Raw genomic sequence first — 14,846 nt, forward strand, 5'->3', positions numbered from 1 at the left:
ATTCACAGACAAACACTGCATGTAGTCAATTATTTATATGGGGTTAGCCCGTGCACCTCCAGCTGAGGTCTGGATTCTGCTCCACCAGGCACTGTACAAACTTATCATGAGATATGATAGCTGCGTTATGGTTTTTACCGTAAAAAAAGAGTCAGTGGCTGAAGGGGATATCAGAGGCAGAGAGACAAAGATGGTATAGCAGGTTAAAGCCAGAGCCAGGGGTAGAACTAGAGTGTTTTGACATTTGATTTGATATTCTACATGCTAATTAATATGTGTACTTGGATTAAGATCGCTTGAGCAAGAATCCCAAAACAAAACGAGTGCACTTGCAAGTTGCTCCCATGCACTGGAAAACAAAACCATGGAGAAAAGACCCCAGCTTGGAAACCCTGGAATCTGGGGACTTTCTTTTAGAAATTTTTCTGTCTGAGCTCTGGGAACTGAATGATATTTGAGCTCTGCTGTGGTTGTCATTTCTGTGTGCGCAAAGCCCATGGTATGTGCCATTTCTTAGCCGGCCATACTATTATGCTGCTCTGTGCAGACAAATCTGTTGCATGTTGAAGGCTGTACCCTTAAATGCTCACAACTTTCCTTGACTTCAGCAGCAGATGAGGTGCAGACCTTGCTGTGATATTCTAATGCTATCAGGCATTTAAGCTACACAGAGACCACCCAGGCCACTCAGTAAACAATTCCAGAAACTCTAAGAAAAATGAATAAAAAACTAAACATACAACTAACCAAAGTAAGTAACATGGCAAAATACTCTTGATCTCTCGGAGCACAGGCTAAGCCTCTGGACCAAACGTAGGTAAGAACTGTGGACTTTGCTCTTCACTGCAATACTTGACAGTGCATGTGCAAAATACCACTTGGACTTCATAGCCCTTCACACTCCAAATGTAATTTGCTTTCGCTTTAAGGGTACTTTTCACAACCCACAGAGTATAAAATGATTTTAGTATACAGCATTTGAATTCTTAGGAATTAGTTATTTCACCAGGTGAAAAGCCTGAGTTTTAGTCAGCTTTACAATTTAAAATGACAAGATAATATTTCCATTATTCTTATTAACCTTTTTTTTTTTCCAAGCCTCAGCCAAATTAGTCACTAAATAAATTTTCTGGCTTCAATGGAGCTCAGACTCAAGGAGGACTCCGATTCACTGCTGCTAACCACTGCTACTTTACAGTAGTGACATGTTCTCCCAATTTCTTTGTTCTTATCTTCCTTTTAGAATTGAGTAAGATCTTGGTATATGGACTAGAAGAAGATAGAAAGGAATGAATAAACTCCATGTAAAATTTTCCTTTAAGTTTTGTAGCTTATGAAACATATTTAAAACTCTGTATAGCTTGGTACCAGTTATTGACATGAACTGCACTTTGACTTTGTCTGGGAATTTAGGAGGCTGGTTTGGTCCTGAAAGCAGCCCGTTCATCACAAGAACTACATACAATCTCAGAGCTCCTAACAGATTTTATTAGTGGGGTGGCAGCTGTTCTGACAGTGGAAGTTGAAACTGATGTTCTCCAAATTTGGCTGTACTCAGAATTGTGCTCAGAATTGATTTACATCCCACTAAAACAAGAATTTCATACAAATAGTTTTAAAAAAAACTCCTTATTTTTTTTCCTTCCCTCTACACTTAGGAAGTGGCTTTTGAAAACTTAGCAAGTTGACCTCAAAAGGATTTAGATGAGCACAGTTTTCAAAGCTGGTTTGTTTACAAACATAGGTTAGGAGTGGAATTGGATTTACCTTCAAATATTACTGGCACATTCAGAGTATAAAAGTTTAAAAGATGTTACTATCAGCATCGCTGCTGTGGCAATCTATGCGGTTGCTGACATAAGATGAAAATAAATCACAAATGTTAAGTTTTTGCTATTTCCTGAAGTTGATCTTAAGTAATTTTGCTGTCCCAGAGCCTAAAAAATAAATAAAATTTATGAAAAATAAACGCAGTCCCCAAACAACAACTGTCTCCTATTTCAGTCTAAAACCACTCTTTTAAAATTATGGGCGTATTAGGTAAACACAGAATATTTAGCACCATAAAATCACGGAAAAGATTAAGGTGAAAGTGTAGCCCAACCTCCCGCTCCAAGCAGGGCTAATTTCAAAGCCAGACCAGGCTGCCCATGGCTTTGCGTGGCTGAGTTCTGAGCACCTCTAGGCATGGAGATTCCTCGACCTCTCTGGGCAACCTCTCCCACTGCTTGGCCACTCCGTTTTGAGGAATCTCCTACTTATATTCAATTTTATTTCCTTTACAGCAGCTGGTGATGGTTGCCTCTTGTCCTCTCAAGTTGCTGTCTGTCCCTGAGAAGCCTCATAGTCCTCCTTTTGTTTAGGGAAAGGCTGCAGCCAGGTCCCTCCTTATCCACATTGCTTTTGCAAGGCGAACGACCCAGTTCCCTCCTCTCCCCCTTGCACCTCGTGCGCTCCAGTGCCCCAGCCCTCTCCGTGGCTCTCCTCCAGACCCTCTCCAGTCTGCCCATCTTCCTCTTGAACGGGGGGCCCAAGCCTGGAGGCAGTACCACAGCACTGGCCTCACAGCAGCTGAGCAGGGGGGAGTAATCACCTCCCTGACTGCGACGGGCAGCACACCCCGCTGTCCTTCCAGCTTCCACTCCTTTGGCTCAGGAAGACCCCCGAGCAGCAGTCCTGCCAGCCAGCTCATGAAATGTCCCGTTGTCTCTTTCGAGTGCGCTCTTCCCAGCTATTAAAACTGTTGTATGTTTGTGTGGCAAAGGTAAATCTCAATGCAGTGTACAGAATATGTATCTTTGGCTGAAGTGAAAGATGGAGAGAATACTGACTTCCAAGAGGGAATGTGTCACTCAATGACCTGGGGTCAATCTTTTATTTCACTGAAAAACCAGAAAAAGTCCAAAAAATTTTTCGCTGATTAATATTGTTCTTACAGGGCTTTGCTTTGATGTCTTTGCTCGACATTATGGTAACTTCTTCCCCCCAGAATCAATGTGCCTGTGTGTCTTCCTAACCAGTTTAGATCCTGCATTTTGAGGAAAGTTGAGATTGCTTAGTTATCTTACAAGGCCCAATCTAAGTCTATTGAAATTAATGGGTTGCTTTTTTGGATCAGGTCTGGAATGTTAATCACAGTTACTATACTAGACTATCTAATCCTCCAAATAGACACTGCATCAGGACCTAAGAAACTGTAAAACGACAAATCACGAGAAGAATGTATTGTTGAGCAAGTATCTAAGTGAGGCTTGACCTTGTCCCCATTGATATTGATGGATAAAGAAAAGCCCTGAGATCATTCCAATAGGTTAAATACTGACTTTGGCCTAATTTATCCCTAATTTATCGCCCACTGCATGATCCAAGATGAAGTTCTCCCTCAGAAATGTGTGGAAGGAAATAACTAGGTCATGATACATGCTCTTATGAAGGGGCTACAGATTAGCAGCTGAATGGAGAGAGACCAGAAAGCACAGACTTTGTGTCAACTGAGAATTCAGAGGAATTTCTGGCCCCTGTCCCATGACTCTGCAGCACAGAGCGGATCCCTGTCAGCATTACCAGGCCACCCTCCTTGCTGGAGGCATGGCTTCCTATTTGGCCAGTTTGTATTTGCAAAGTCCTATAAATTTTGGCCTTCCTTTGCAGCCCTGCCACCAACTATGTGAGCTTTGGCAAACAGTGTCAGAGTCACTTGTTCTTGAAGGCAGTTTCTACTTAAATTCCAGGTTCTCGTATTTTCTTGCAAAAACTGCAGGAAAATGTTTGTTTATGCAAAGAAAAAGAAAAAAAAAGGAAATATGCTGAACCACCGCCCCCCCCCCCCCAAAGGTATAATGCCAGTGGAGGTTAGCATTAGGTGAACATATATATACAAGCACACACCCACAAACCAATCCTCAAAGTTCACTGAATACAATCCTTTTCCACCTGGCTTTCAGTGGCTTGAATTTTTTCCATTTTATGACCTGCATGTCATTTTTCTAGATCAATATATAGTAACATTTTAAGCACTTCATATGCTATCAGAACTACAAAATAAACCAAACTGTAACAAAATTATTTCAGACTTCTTGAAGAAATCAACTCTGGAGGGCAGCGGTCTTTTGCAAGAAATGTAACTACGAGTTCAAACAGAGAAGTGACCTTTGCCTGTTGCTACAAGTATGTCACTGGAGGGGATTTGGCAGTGAGCTTTTCACTGGGAGGAGTCACTTGGCATTGGTACTGGTTTATGAAAGAGCAGAAGAAAGTAGAAGTTGGTTTTCTTAAATGATTCCCTACAAGGAGGACATGCAAGGTATTTTCCAAGAGCTGGTTGCAAATAGATTTTTACCTCTGTGCAGCACTGTCAGATCCCACGCTATTGCAGCAGGCGTTCTTTACGGGGCAGGTCTCTGTGCCATACATCGCATCCCCCTCGGCTGAGTCCATGTAGCCATTGACCAGCTTGACGTCTCTCAACTTCATACTGTCATTTTGTGAATCCAAAGATACAATGTCAGATGGGGAGCTCACGACACCTGAGTCTTCTGTGGTGTCCTCAGATGCAAAACAGCTGCTTTCTGATGCTGTTTCTTCCACCTCTGATAGCTCCAGAACCATGTCATCCACTACATAAACATTATCATGTGCAGGCAGCAGGCTCTCTGAATGAAATATAGCAAGGAAAGTTAGCTGAAAGTCATCGGTACATAAATCAAACACAGAGAGATATTCCTTTGTAACTGGAAAAAACCACATGAAATACATTAGAAATAGTAGGATGGAGCTCAATATTTATATATAGGATAAAGATGATTTGAACAGCGACAAAAAATTTGTCCTTCTTTGCTTTTAGAAAGGTGCTTTGCTATGCCTGTCCTGCAGAGTTTGGGTTTTATAACTTTCAGAGCACATCAGTTTCCTTACTTCTATGAAGAAACAACGTTCCAGGGACAGTTTCTTGGAGAATTAGACCAAAGTTTAAATGATGTGGCACAAGGAATGACTCTTGTTATTGCTTCTGACAACATCATCTCATTATTCCTCTTCCATGCTGCCAAACAGATCATGACATTTCCAATAAGATGACTATACATAGGTAAAAATGGGCAGCATTTCCCAGTCAGGACGCTGAATTGGTAAACTAGATCTACTGCTGGCCCACTGGGTGTCACTTTATTTTACCACCCTTCAATTTACGATGCATTAAGTGGGAGAATAACAATTATCTCTTTTTCAAAGCATAGAAAATCTACTAATAAGTGTACAGAAAAGTAGACACTACCATGCTTAAAGCAGAGCCTTTTCCAGCATTTAATCATTTATAAAGATCAAGGGATGTGCCCTTTGCAAGTTTAACTCTATTAAAAGTTGCAAATTTTGAAAGATTAGACACAGTACAGTTTTTCGTACTCTGTTTTAGTTAGGTTCCTATGACCTGCTTGGGTTTTCATTTGTTTTGGGGTTTTTTTTTGGTGAAAAATACAATTTTGTTACTTCCCTTAAGAAATGTACAACTCTAGACTGCATGCTGCAATTATGCCATTAAAGGGGAACTCCCAACAAGGTCAATAATTTCAATGACCAAAATTATTGAGTGACTAAAGACAGAATCAAGCCCAAACACACTTCTTTTGATCAAAAGGAATCAATAAAGACTAATCTAAATGTTTAATTTGGAATTATAAGTGTGCTCCATTCTCTTCTTCAACCTCAGTAAGCAAAAGGAAGATTAAACAATAGTTTATGGTCTGATGCTGCAGACACTTGTGGTGGTTGTTAATTATATGAGAAGTCCCAGGCCTACAAGCATGACTAAGATTAAACATACAGCTCACTGTTTTTTAGGGTCAGAATCTACAACTTTTTGAAGCACCCATGAAGCTACAGCTCAATAAAAATGATCAATGGAGAGAAACACAAAAGTATTTTAAGTCAGAGAACTGAAAACAACTTTGTCAAAAAACGTCATAGAAATAATTTTGTAAGGGTGTAGCTTAGCAGTGAAGCTTTGAGTAAAACTAAAATAAAAATCAAACCAACATTCTCCTTGACTGAGGTTACAAGATGCCATTAAGTACTGAAATTGATTTCTGACAGCAGAAGCTATAAAATTCAGAGGGTTACAAATCATGATTAAAGTTGTAAGTGCTGTCAAGCATTGATATTAATGATGGAAGATGATCCAAAGCCTCTATTGCGACTTTGGAAGTAATGTTACTTGATTTCTTTGACCTTATTTTCTATAACATTAGCTCCAGGTTCCAGATTTAATCCAAGGGATCGTTCCATCTAAAAGTGGCAATTACAGGAACTAAGTATGTGTCGCTGAATGGATTAGAGTATGCTTATGACAGAACTACAGTTAGGAAAACACCAACACCAAGGAGAAATATGAATAATTTGACATTAAACACCAAGTAACAAAACCCCACAAAAACAGACAGTAAACAAACAAGTAAGAGTATATGGCCTGCTTGGCTTTCAAACAAGAAGAACCCCCAGTAACGACCCACCACCAAAGCATTAGTAAAAGCTACAGTATGTTAAAAACAGAACAAAGCAGGATAGCAAAGAAATCAATTTAAGGAGTGGAAGTTGACGAGTGGAAGCACATGGGAAGATTTCGAAGTAATGCACAATGCAGTATACCTCGATGCAAAGAGAATTCTCTATAACACAGGCCACATCTGTTGTCACCAGGATGCCATAAATGACCTCCACTATAGAGCTGGCACAGCAATTTATAGCAAAGTATCTCCTTCCAGTTCCTAAAAGGAGGATGGCAGGCTTTTACCCCCCCGGCTGCCTCTCTCATTTCCTCATCCTCTTCTTGCCTGCCTGCCACTATTTCCTGCATCTTTCTGCTCAGGATTTAGATCCTTTTGGTCACACATCACCTACTGTAGTAGCAACACTCGAGTCTCCCCCTTGATGAGATTCAGCAAGCTGCTCTACGGCAGGACCTCCATCCCCCAGCCCATTCGAAAACCAATTCTCTTCTTATCGGGGTCCATACGCAAATTGATCCTTATCTGTTACGTCTGGATCTCGGCAGCTGAATCATCCAGTCCAGTGTAAGAACCTCCTCATTCAACAGCAGTTTTATCCTGAAGCACAAACTACAGAAAGACGTCTTTCATTTCAACGATTAAATTCCCTGTCCTCACGCACAACCAAAGTGTCCCCCTTTCTTCAAACCTACCGGTTTGTCAAAGCGCTTCCCTAATCTTTCATCTTCACCGAGAAGACCCATTAATTTTTAACACAGTTAACACATGGCACTGAACAGAGTTGCTGGCTGAGGCAAACCATTTTGATTGCCACTGCTACTTGTCTGAACATGAAAGCACACACATAAAACACAACTGCTACAGTTCTGTGTCACGTTAACAACCTTGTTTCAGCTAAGAGCAGCACTAAAACACCTCTGTTTTAAAGTTAAGCCATCCTTGGATGGATTAAGTAAGAATCTATTCTTCCTTCTACACGCTTGATTAAGTCTCCACTGGTGCAAACTGAAGACGGATGGGCATTACTCAGTAATGATACACGACATGAAAAAAGCCTACCTCAACTTCACCGAGTGGTCTTGACTCCAGGAGTCAGAAAATACTTTTTAAAACTTTCTAATTCTATACAGAGAACTGGGTAATGCGCAGTGGTCAACACGATTCTGCCTAGTGATTTTTGCATATTTTTTCTCAGAGGGAGTGCACATGCAGAAAACCACCACACACTAAGCACAGTGTGATCACAATGATGGCAGCAACTAAGGTTATTTGTTGGTCGAATAAAGAATCTCAACATTTGTTTCTCTGTTCTCTGTCACGAAACTACGAAGATTTCAATATGGGCTCTGATCTTCAAGACCTCGTGTAGACGCATCCAGGTTAAGACAGAACATTCAGCAAGTACTTCGGGACTGGACGCACAAATAACAATTGCCACAGATGATGCATTACTGAAACACTGCTGTACCTCAGAAGACTGTCTGCGTTTCCAAATATCTAACAATGCCAAGACCTTTTTTTCAGCAACGTGTGACCCCGCTCACTGGCTTCAGGTGGGGTGCAACATTGAAAGCGGTGTAGAACTTGGCCCGCGGTCTCCACGTCGTACTGAAATAACTGGGACACCTCGCTCTCGAGTGGAATCGGAGAGTGTCCCTCAATGCCCCGCATTACCGCTTACCTACGACCTGCTCCAGGTTGCAGGCTGTGCAAAGCCCAAGCGAGTGCCATACCAGGGATCTCCTCTGCTTAGCAGAAGCAGCGTTGTCGCTGCACAATTAGGTCAACCACAAGTTACGAGGCTTTCTTGCGGGTGGGACTGGGACGTCTGTTTGCAAGAATGTTGCCCGTGATCATCAAGAGGGAAAGAGGAGAGTAGCTCATCAGTAAAGAATGCAAGCTTCTTGTTTAACACAATGAGATCTTGTCCCTTTCATCTCAACAGGCTGTAAGTAATTAGGAAAACACTGAACTCTGAGTTTAGAGGAGTCGTATCTGCACTCGTGCAGTTCGATATCGCGTATATGTACACATTACTCATACAGAATGCCAGTGATGGGGAGACAGATAAACCTCACCTGGTTTAAATGCTCATCAGCACTTTCAGAAATGAAGGCTTCATTCAATAGGTGAAGACTACCATGGGTAAGATACTCACTTTGATTACTACTATGAAAACAACCACCGCCGACTTTGAATGAGATTAGAATCAGAACTAAGTGTTCAAAAGACGCATATCCGACCCAGACTTACCAAAGCCCAAGCCATCACTCCGTCTGAGTCCGGTGGGCACAGGGCGTCAGTCGTCTCAGACTACAACTGTTCACCAAGTGCTGTGACCTGCTGGTTTTACAGCACGGATGGTGGTTTACTGTCACATTCAATAACGACAGAAACAGTATATCCAAAAGCATTTTTAGAGAGGTAACAGTTGATTTAACCCTTACATGGTGAATAACCTGACCTTCGTAATGGTTTGAGAGATGCAGAGCTCCTCTAATTCCTCTGAGTTCTTTCTAAGAGGTCAGTAATTATTTTCCAATTTCTTTAATCGCTTGTTCCACTGCCAAAAAACTTTCTTTTCATGGACTAAAATTGCTTTGCTGTAGTTCAAATGGTCTATTATGATGAAGTTGTAAAAAATATTACAAATGTAATGATATTAAAGAATATTAATTCTTATAATGATCCCCAAATTACAATATAATTATTTCACTGACAGTACTTAAAATTTCTAGCAAGAGAAAGCAACACTGCTGTAATTATTTGTACAAGCAGTAAAAATTTAGACCATCACAAAATACCAGTATTAAAAAAGTGTACATTTTTTTATACACTGGAAAGAAGCCTGGTGGAAGAAATGGGAAAATAAAGCATTTGTTATGGCAATGACTAACAGCCATGATGAAAATGGACAATACAGGATTAGCTTAAAAATTTTCACACAGGTACGTGTTCTGCTTACATTTTAGTTGCTCATTGATCAAAAACTTGTACATAGAGATAAGTGTTAAAAACCATTCAGTGAGCAGTTAAAGCACAAGACAGAACGGGCCGACTTCTCTTTTTTTATCGCAGTTAAGACTGTTTTAATCCAATAAGCTGCTTAGCATATTTGAGCCTGCGCGCATACTTTCATTTTTTTAAAATCAAAAGAAACAAAGAGAAAAGAAATGACCACTGTTATACAGTAACCACAGCACGGGGGGAGTGGGGAAACGGATCAGGCTCTGAGGCACTCCTCCTCGCCCAGCTCCTGTGACTGCCTTGCAGAAACTGAAGGTGAGGACAGGAATTGCTGAGGTGAGGAACCACACTCTGCGGCTCCAGCCCTCCTCCAAAATAAGGATGTAGAGCAGCTTAATGTCGGCTCAGCTCATTTAGGTCCTAGAAGCATAGAATAATTTAATTTGGAAAGAACCTCTGGAGGTCGCCTAGTTCAACTGCCTCCTCAAAGCGAGGCTAACTTCCAGCTTAGATGAGGTTGCTCAGGACCTTGAGCAGCTGAGTTTTGAAAATCTCCATGCATGGAGACTCCACAGCCTTTCTGGGAAATCACGAATAATTCCTTGGGCAATGTTTAATGCTTCTCCCCACGAAGAACATTTTTTTTCTGCCAAATTGAAAGATTTCTAGCTGCAACTTGTCACTGTTGCGGTCTTATCCTTTTGCAGTGAATACTAGAGAAGAGTGGCTCGCTCTTCCTTTTCTTTCAGATGCAAGACAGCATTCCAGTTCTCCTTACCCTTCCCTTGTGCAGGCTGAACAAGCCCTGCTGCCTCAGCACCTCCACGTACATCTTCGATGCCTTCTGCCAGACTCTGCTGCCTCTGCTCTCGTTTGTCAGTATCTTGTTCCACAGAACTCAAAACTGAACCCACTTTTGGACAACGGACACAGATGTAGCTTCACGGCAGCCAAGTAAAGGGGAGTAATCATTTCCCTTGATCTGCTCATTATGCTCTTACTAGTGCAACCCAGTCTGTGGTTCGTGCTCCATCACCGCAAGGGCACGTTGCTGACTCACACGGTCCTGCATGTGACTCCCAGTTCTCACATAATGAGATATTTTCAGTCTCCTTCCCAGTCTTATGCCCCACGCTCATGTTTTCCAACGGGTTCTTTAATTGCAGTCATTCTTACTGCACAAACCTGCAAACAGAAGTAAATCCACTCCTTTACACGCTAGCCAGTAACAAAAATTAGAAGACTCGCAGAGGACATGTCTCACCAGAGATATCATCAGAAAGGTACATATGGACTATTATTAGATACACCCTGTGAATCTTCAGCATTTCCACAGTCGATTGCAAGCTAAACACAGTTAATTTAGTTACGCAGATCTACTCTACTACGGTTGAAAAATACATGCAATGTGGACTCATTTAACCTGCCTTAAGAATTTGAGGTAGTTAAGCACTTCCCTTGAGGTTAAACCTGTCTGCTGTTAGTTGATATCACAACACAAAAGTATTGTAACTTTTACAAAAGCTTTTTTGGCAATGGTGTTTCCTACACCAAAGGCAATACAAGATAGGATCAAGCCAGGGAGCGGGAACTGAAGCGCATTCCAGTTCCTCCACTGTTTTTCCCATGTACAAGTGACTTTGAAGGTCTGTGCGCTGATGTTTGATTTTCCTTTCAAACCTATGCTGAAAATTATTGTGAAGTCTCTCTCTCAAAACAATGCTAGGTAAGACTGTCTGCTGGCTCTTCAAAGACTCATAGGAAACTACCACTTCCAGTAAATGTCTGCTACCCTCTCCCATTTCAGACCTTTATTTTTACCACCTGCCAAAGAAGCAAAGAAAAATTTCTGAACTAATGCAACCCAGTTTTTCAGACAGGGGAAAATTAACATATTGGACTTTATTATCCCCATTTCTTTCCCACAATCCTTTCTTCAATGACCGCAAAAGCCTCTCTGACCTCTGCAAAGCCCATTTGACCTAGAACGCTGCCGCTACTGCTAAACTGCTTTTCATCCTCTCCTTTTTGGCACTCTCTTGAACCCACTAGTTCCTTGCTTTTATAAAAGCCTTGTTTGGACGCTCTGACAACGCTACACCATAGCCAGTAACCAGCCTTCCTTATTCAAAGGGATCAGATGTCGCAAAAGTGACATGAACAGCAAAACGCTCTTTTACAGGAAAAGGATTGTGTGCCGGAGTAGACCTTTCCTTGCTTAACTGGAGAACATTGCCACTTGGCTTAGAGAGGGAGAGATTTTAAGTCAGTAGTGCGAGTTGTTCATTTCCTTCTACACACAGTGACGTATGACGGGGACACTTTCACGCCAGTTCCTGGCGTTCACTATCTGAGGTTAACAGCAAGCTAGAACAACTCACAAAGTGCTTTCCTGGCTCTAGCTGGTTCTTTACTTTGGTGCGAGGAGAGGGGCAGTGTGCTCAATCCATGCAGTTCAAAGAGACTATGAACAAGCAGACAATGTAGGTTAGAGGAGCAGGATGACATGGAAATATATTTAAGAGCATATAACAGATAGCTCCAGGCTTGCACTTCATAAATCACCATGTGTAACACTGGTAATGTGCCGTGATCAATAATGGTGCTCTTCAGAGGCCTTTGCGGGAAAGGAAAATCTAGATCTAAACCCAGAGACTGCCCCATATAATGAGCCTGGTGAAGAAATAAGCCACCCTCCGCATTTTGCTGGGAATTATTAGTCTTAAGTGATAGATTTTGGCAATCTGCATCTTTTACAGAGGTGGTCAGCTACCATTCAAGCACACTGCAGAATCTAAACAAACGGACTGTGAAGGTGATTTTCATGAGCCACCTTAGAGAACACACTCTATAAAATTGCCTGAAAAGTGTATGTGGTGTAACCGTTAAAACCAGAAATTATTAGTGCACCTATGCAATAAAACAATGTTTTATTAGGTGATTTTTCAGACCACAGAAAAAAGGCAATTTGCTCAACTTTTCTTTTTAAATTTCATCATCTTCCCCACCCCGTGCACTGTTCTATCAGTTCTCTTCCTTAGTTTGTCTGTTAACAATTCCATAAAATCCCTACTACAGTTTCTTATTTCTAGCATAATCCAGGGGAGAAAAACATAAAACACTTTTGCATTGCAATTATACTTTCCATCCCCAGAGACTAGCTGCCAGCAAACTCAGCAAAGAAGAGACAAAAAGACCCAACCCTAAACCAAACACACATATACATACATACACACACACTTGTGGGATTTAAGAGCTCATTCCATAGTACAGAGACACCATTCCACTCACAGCTGTGTATTTATTTCTGATTAAGTGTGATTTAAAAGTTAGGAAGTGTGGAAGAGAATCAGGTCAATGTGTAATAAGTTAACTATTACTGAAACCATTAGGTATTACACACAAAAATAAAAAATTTTGAACAGTAGCTTTCAAGTTATGGGAACAAAGTATACTCGCCTTGGGCATATGAGCACTTCTATTGAGAACTGCTGCACAAATGAGAAAAAATAGTTTTAGTACCTTCCTAACAATGCAGACTTACTAGGCAGTAATGGCAACAAATACTGGTTTTGCTTAATACCAAAAGCTAAGAGTGAACTCCAGGCTGGAGTAGTGGTTAACAAAATGGGATTTCATCACGCTTGCAGTTTTTCTTATCCATCCTCATAGCACCTCAGTCCATTCAGATCTGTGATGTTGCCCTTCAGTTCCCCCATCAGTGCATCCATCATTTTCCCTTACATCATGTTCTATCTTTGTATAGGATAGTATCTATAGCATCATCTGAAGTCAGACAGAGCCCTGAGAAAATTAAATGTTTCATGCACAAACCACCTGTCTAACTTACAATTAGGACGGCACAAAATAACTCCGTTTAATTGGCCAGAACATGCTTCAGCCAAACCACCAATAACGTAAATACCTTCACAGAAGATTTTCAACAGCTAGCTCCAGATTTAGATATGAAAACATTTTCATACAACTCTGTGCTATAAAGACACAAAGCTCTACTCTGACCTCTTTAGATGTACATCAACTGCCTCCTCTTGGACCTCCTGATCAATGGAACACCTGCTTCCCTCTCCAAAGCTCAAACAACAACAGGCTTTTCAATACACTTTGGCTGGTGGTTTACTTTGGCCATTATATTTCCAGAAATAGTTCAACCTAGAAAAGCATGCTCCTTTTCTGAACTTAGTTATTATACATTTTACTGCACATTCACACTCGATTACTCTGCTATCTTATTTCTCATAGCTGTAAGACATCCAATGACGTCAATAAAAGTATATACCTGAAGACACTGCTTGGAGTACCTGAACACTTCTCATCACCGAGACATTTTGCCTTCTGCAACTGCCCAGCGAAGAAAGAATTACTCTTGCGGAGAACAAAACTGAGGACCAGAGTACGCTAAGTATCTCCCCGAGGATCTCGTGCGATAACTTCCACAGGGGTATTGTACCATTTTCCAAGGACATTTCCTAGGCACTCTGAAGACCAGACTCCCGTGCTGGGATGAGGGCAAATCGCGGGCAGTGAGGCCAGGAGAGTGTATGCCAAGCACACTCACCACCTACACCACTGCCAGGCACCCTGGGGCTATGCTAGCAGCAAAGAGCCACCAGACATGCTGCAGAGCCCATAAAGGCAATTGGTTGTATGGAAGGATGGCAAGAGACAGACGACTTTTCCAGTAACACAGACGTAGCCAAGAAACCACTGCATGGGGCAAGAATCAAAGGCAGGGTATCATGAACACTTCAGGCTCTAGCCATGAGGTTACCTCTTTCAGCAGCACACACTGATGCTCTCCCTGGGAGCCTAGTAGAGAGGGGAATATCGGACAGGTAGAGAACAAAGTGCTCACGGAGGAGCTCTGCTGTCACGCTGCTACTCCTCTTTGACAGCAGATGGACTAGATCAGATTATTTCAGACATAAGCAGAGATGGGAATACTTAAGTTAGAGCTGAATTTAGCCTGCTCTTTCATAGTCCTCTTGTGAAGTCAATTATCTCATCAACTGTGCTTTGCCCTGGGGCTCTCCTTCTCTATTAACTTGAAATACCAGGAGGAAGAAATGCAAACATGCAAGAGTGGTAACTGGATGTTATGCTCTGTACTGATTTGCGGATAGTAAAACGTTAATGGCAGTGTCGTCTCTGGTGCTATGGTGAACAGTAGCCTGATGCAAGAAATGGGTCATCATCTGAATGATGACTTGGAATGAATTTTCCCCTTTCATATTTTGCCCTGTTAGTATCAGATCCTGCTTCCACTTCAGCAGCTGGGTTTTGCCACTGACTTCAATGGGAGCAGGATCGGACCGCTCACTGATTAAAATGCAAAGCTGCAGATATCTCCTGCATGGGATG

At 41.7% G+C, this 14,846-nt stretch overlaps 1 protein-coding gene across 11 annotated transcripts in view; it reads right to left on the bottom strand.

The window, feature by feature from the left end:
* The window catches only part of COBL (cordon-bleu WH2 repeat protein), a 210,837-nt gene that overhangs the window by 21,397 nt on the left and 174,594 nt on the right, over positions 1-14,846 (bottom strand). For 10 of the 11 annotated variants that reach the window (XM_052787441.1, XM_052787443.1, XM_052787440.1 and 7 more), the window contains one exon: positions 4,340-4,652. The exons of the other annotated variant lie outside the window; for it this stretch is intronic. In XM_052787441.1, the coding sequence (XP_052643401.1) occupies positions 4,340-4,652 (313 nt within the window). The remainder of the gene's footprint in view (positions 1-4,339; positions 4,653-14,846) is intronic. 11 annotated transcript variants of the gene reach the window in all.

This window comes from Harpia harpyja, chromosome 5 (assembly GCF_026419915.1).
Source record: "Harpia harpyja isolate bHarHar1 chromosome 5, bHarHar1 primary haplotype, whole genome shotgun sequence".
In the NCBI taxonomy this organism is placed as follows: Eukaryota; Metazoa; Chordata; class Aves; order Accipitriformes; family Accipitridae; genus Harpia; species Harpia harpyja.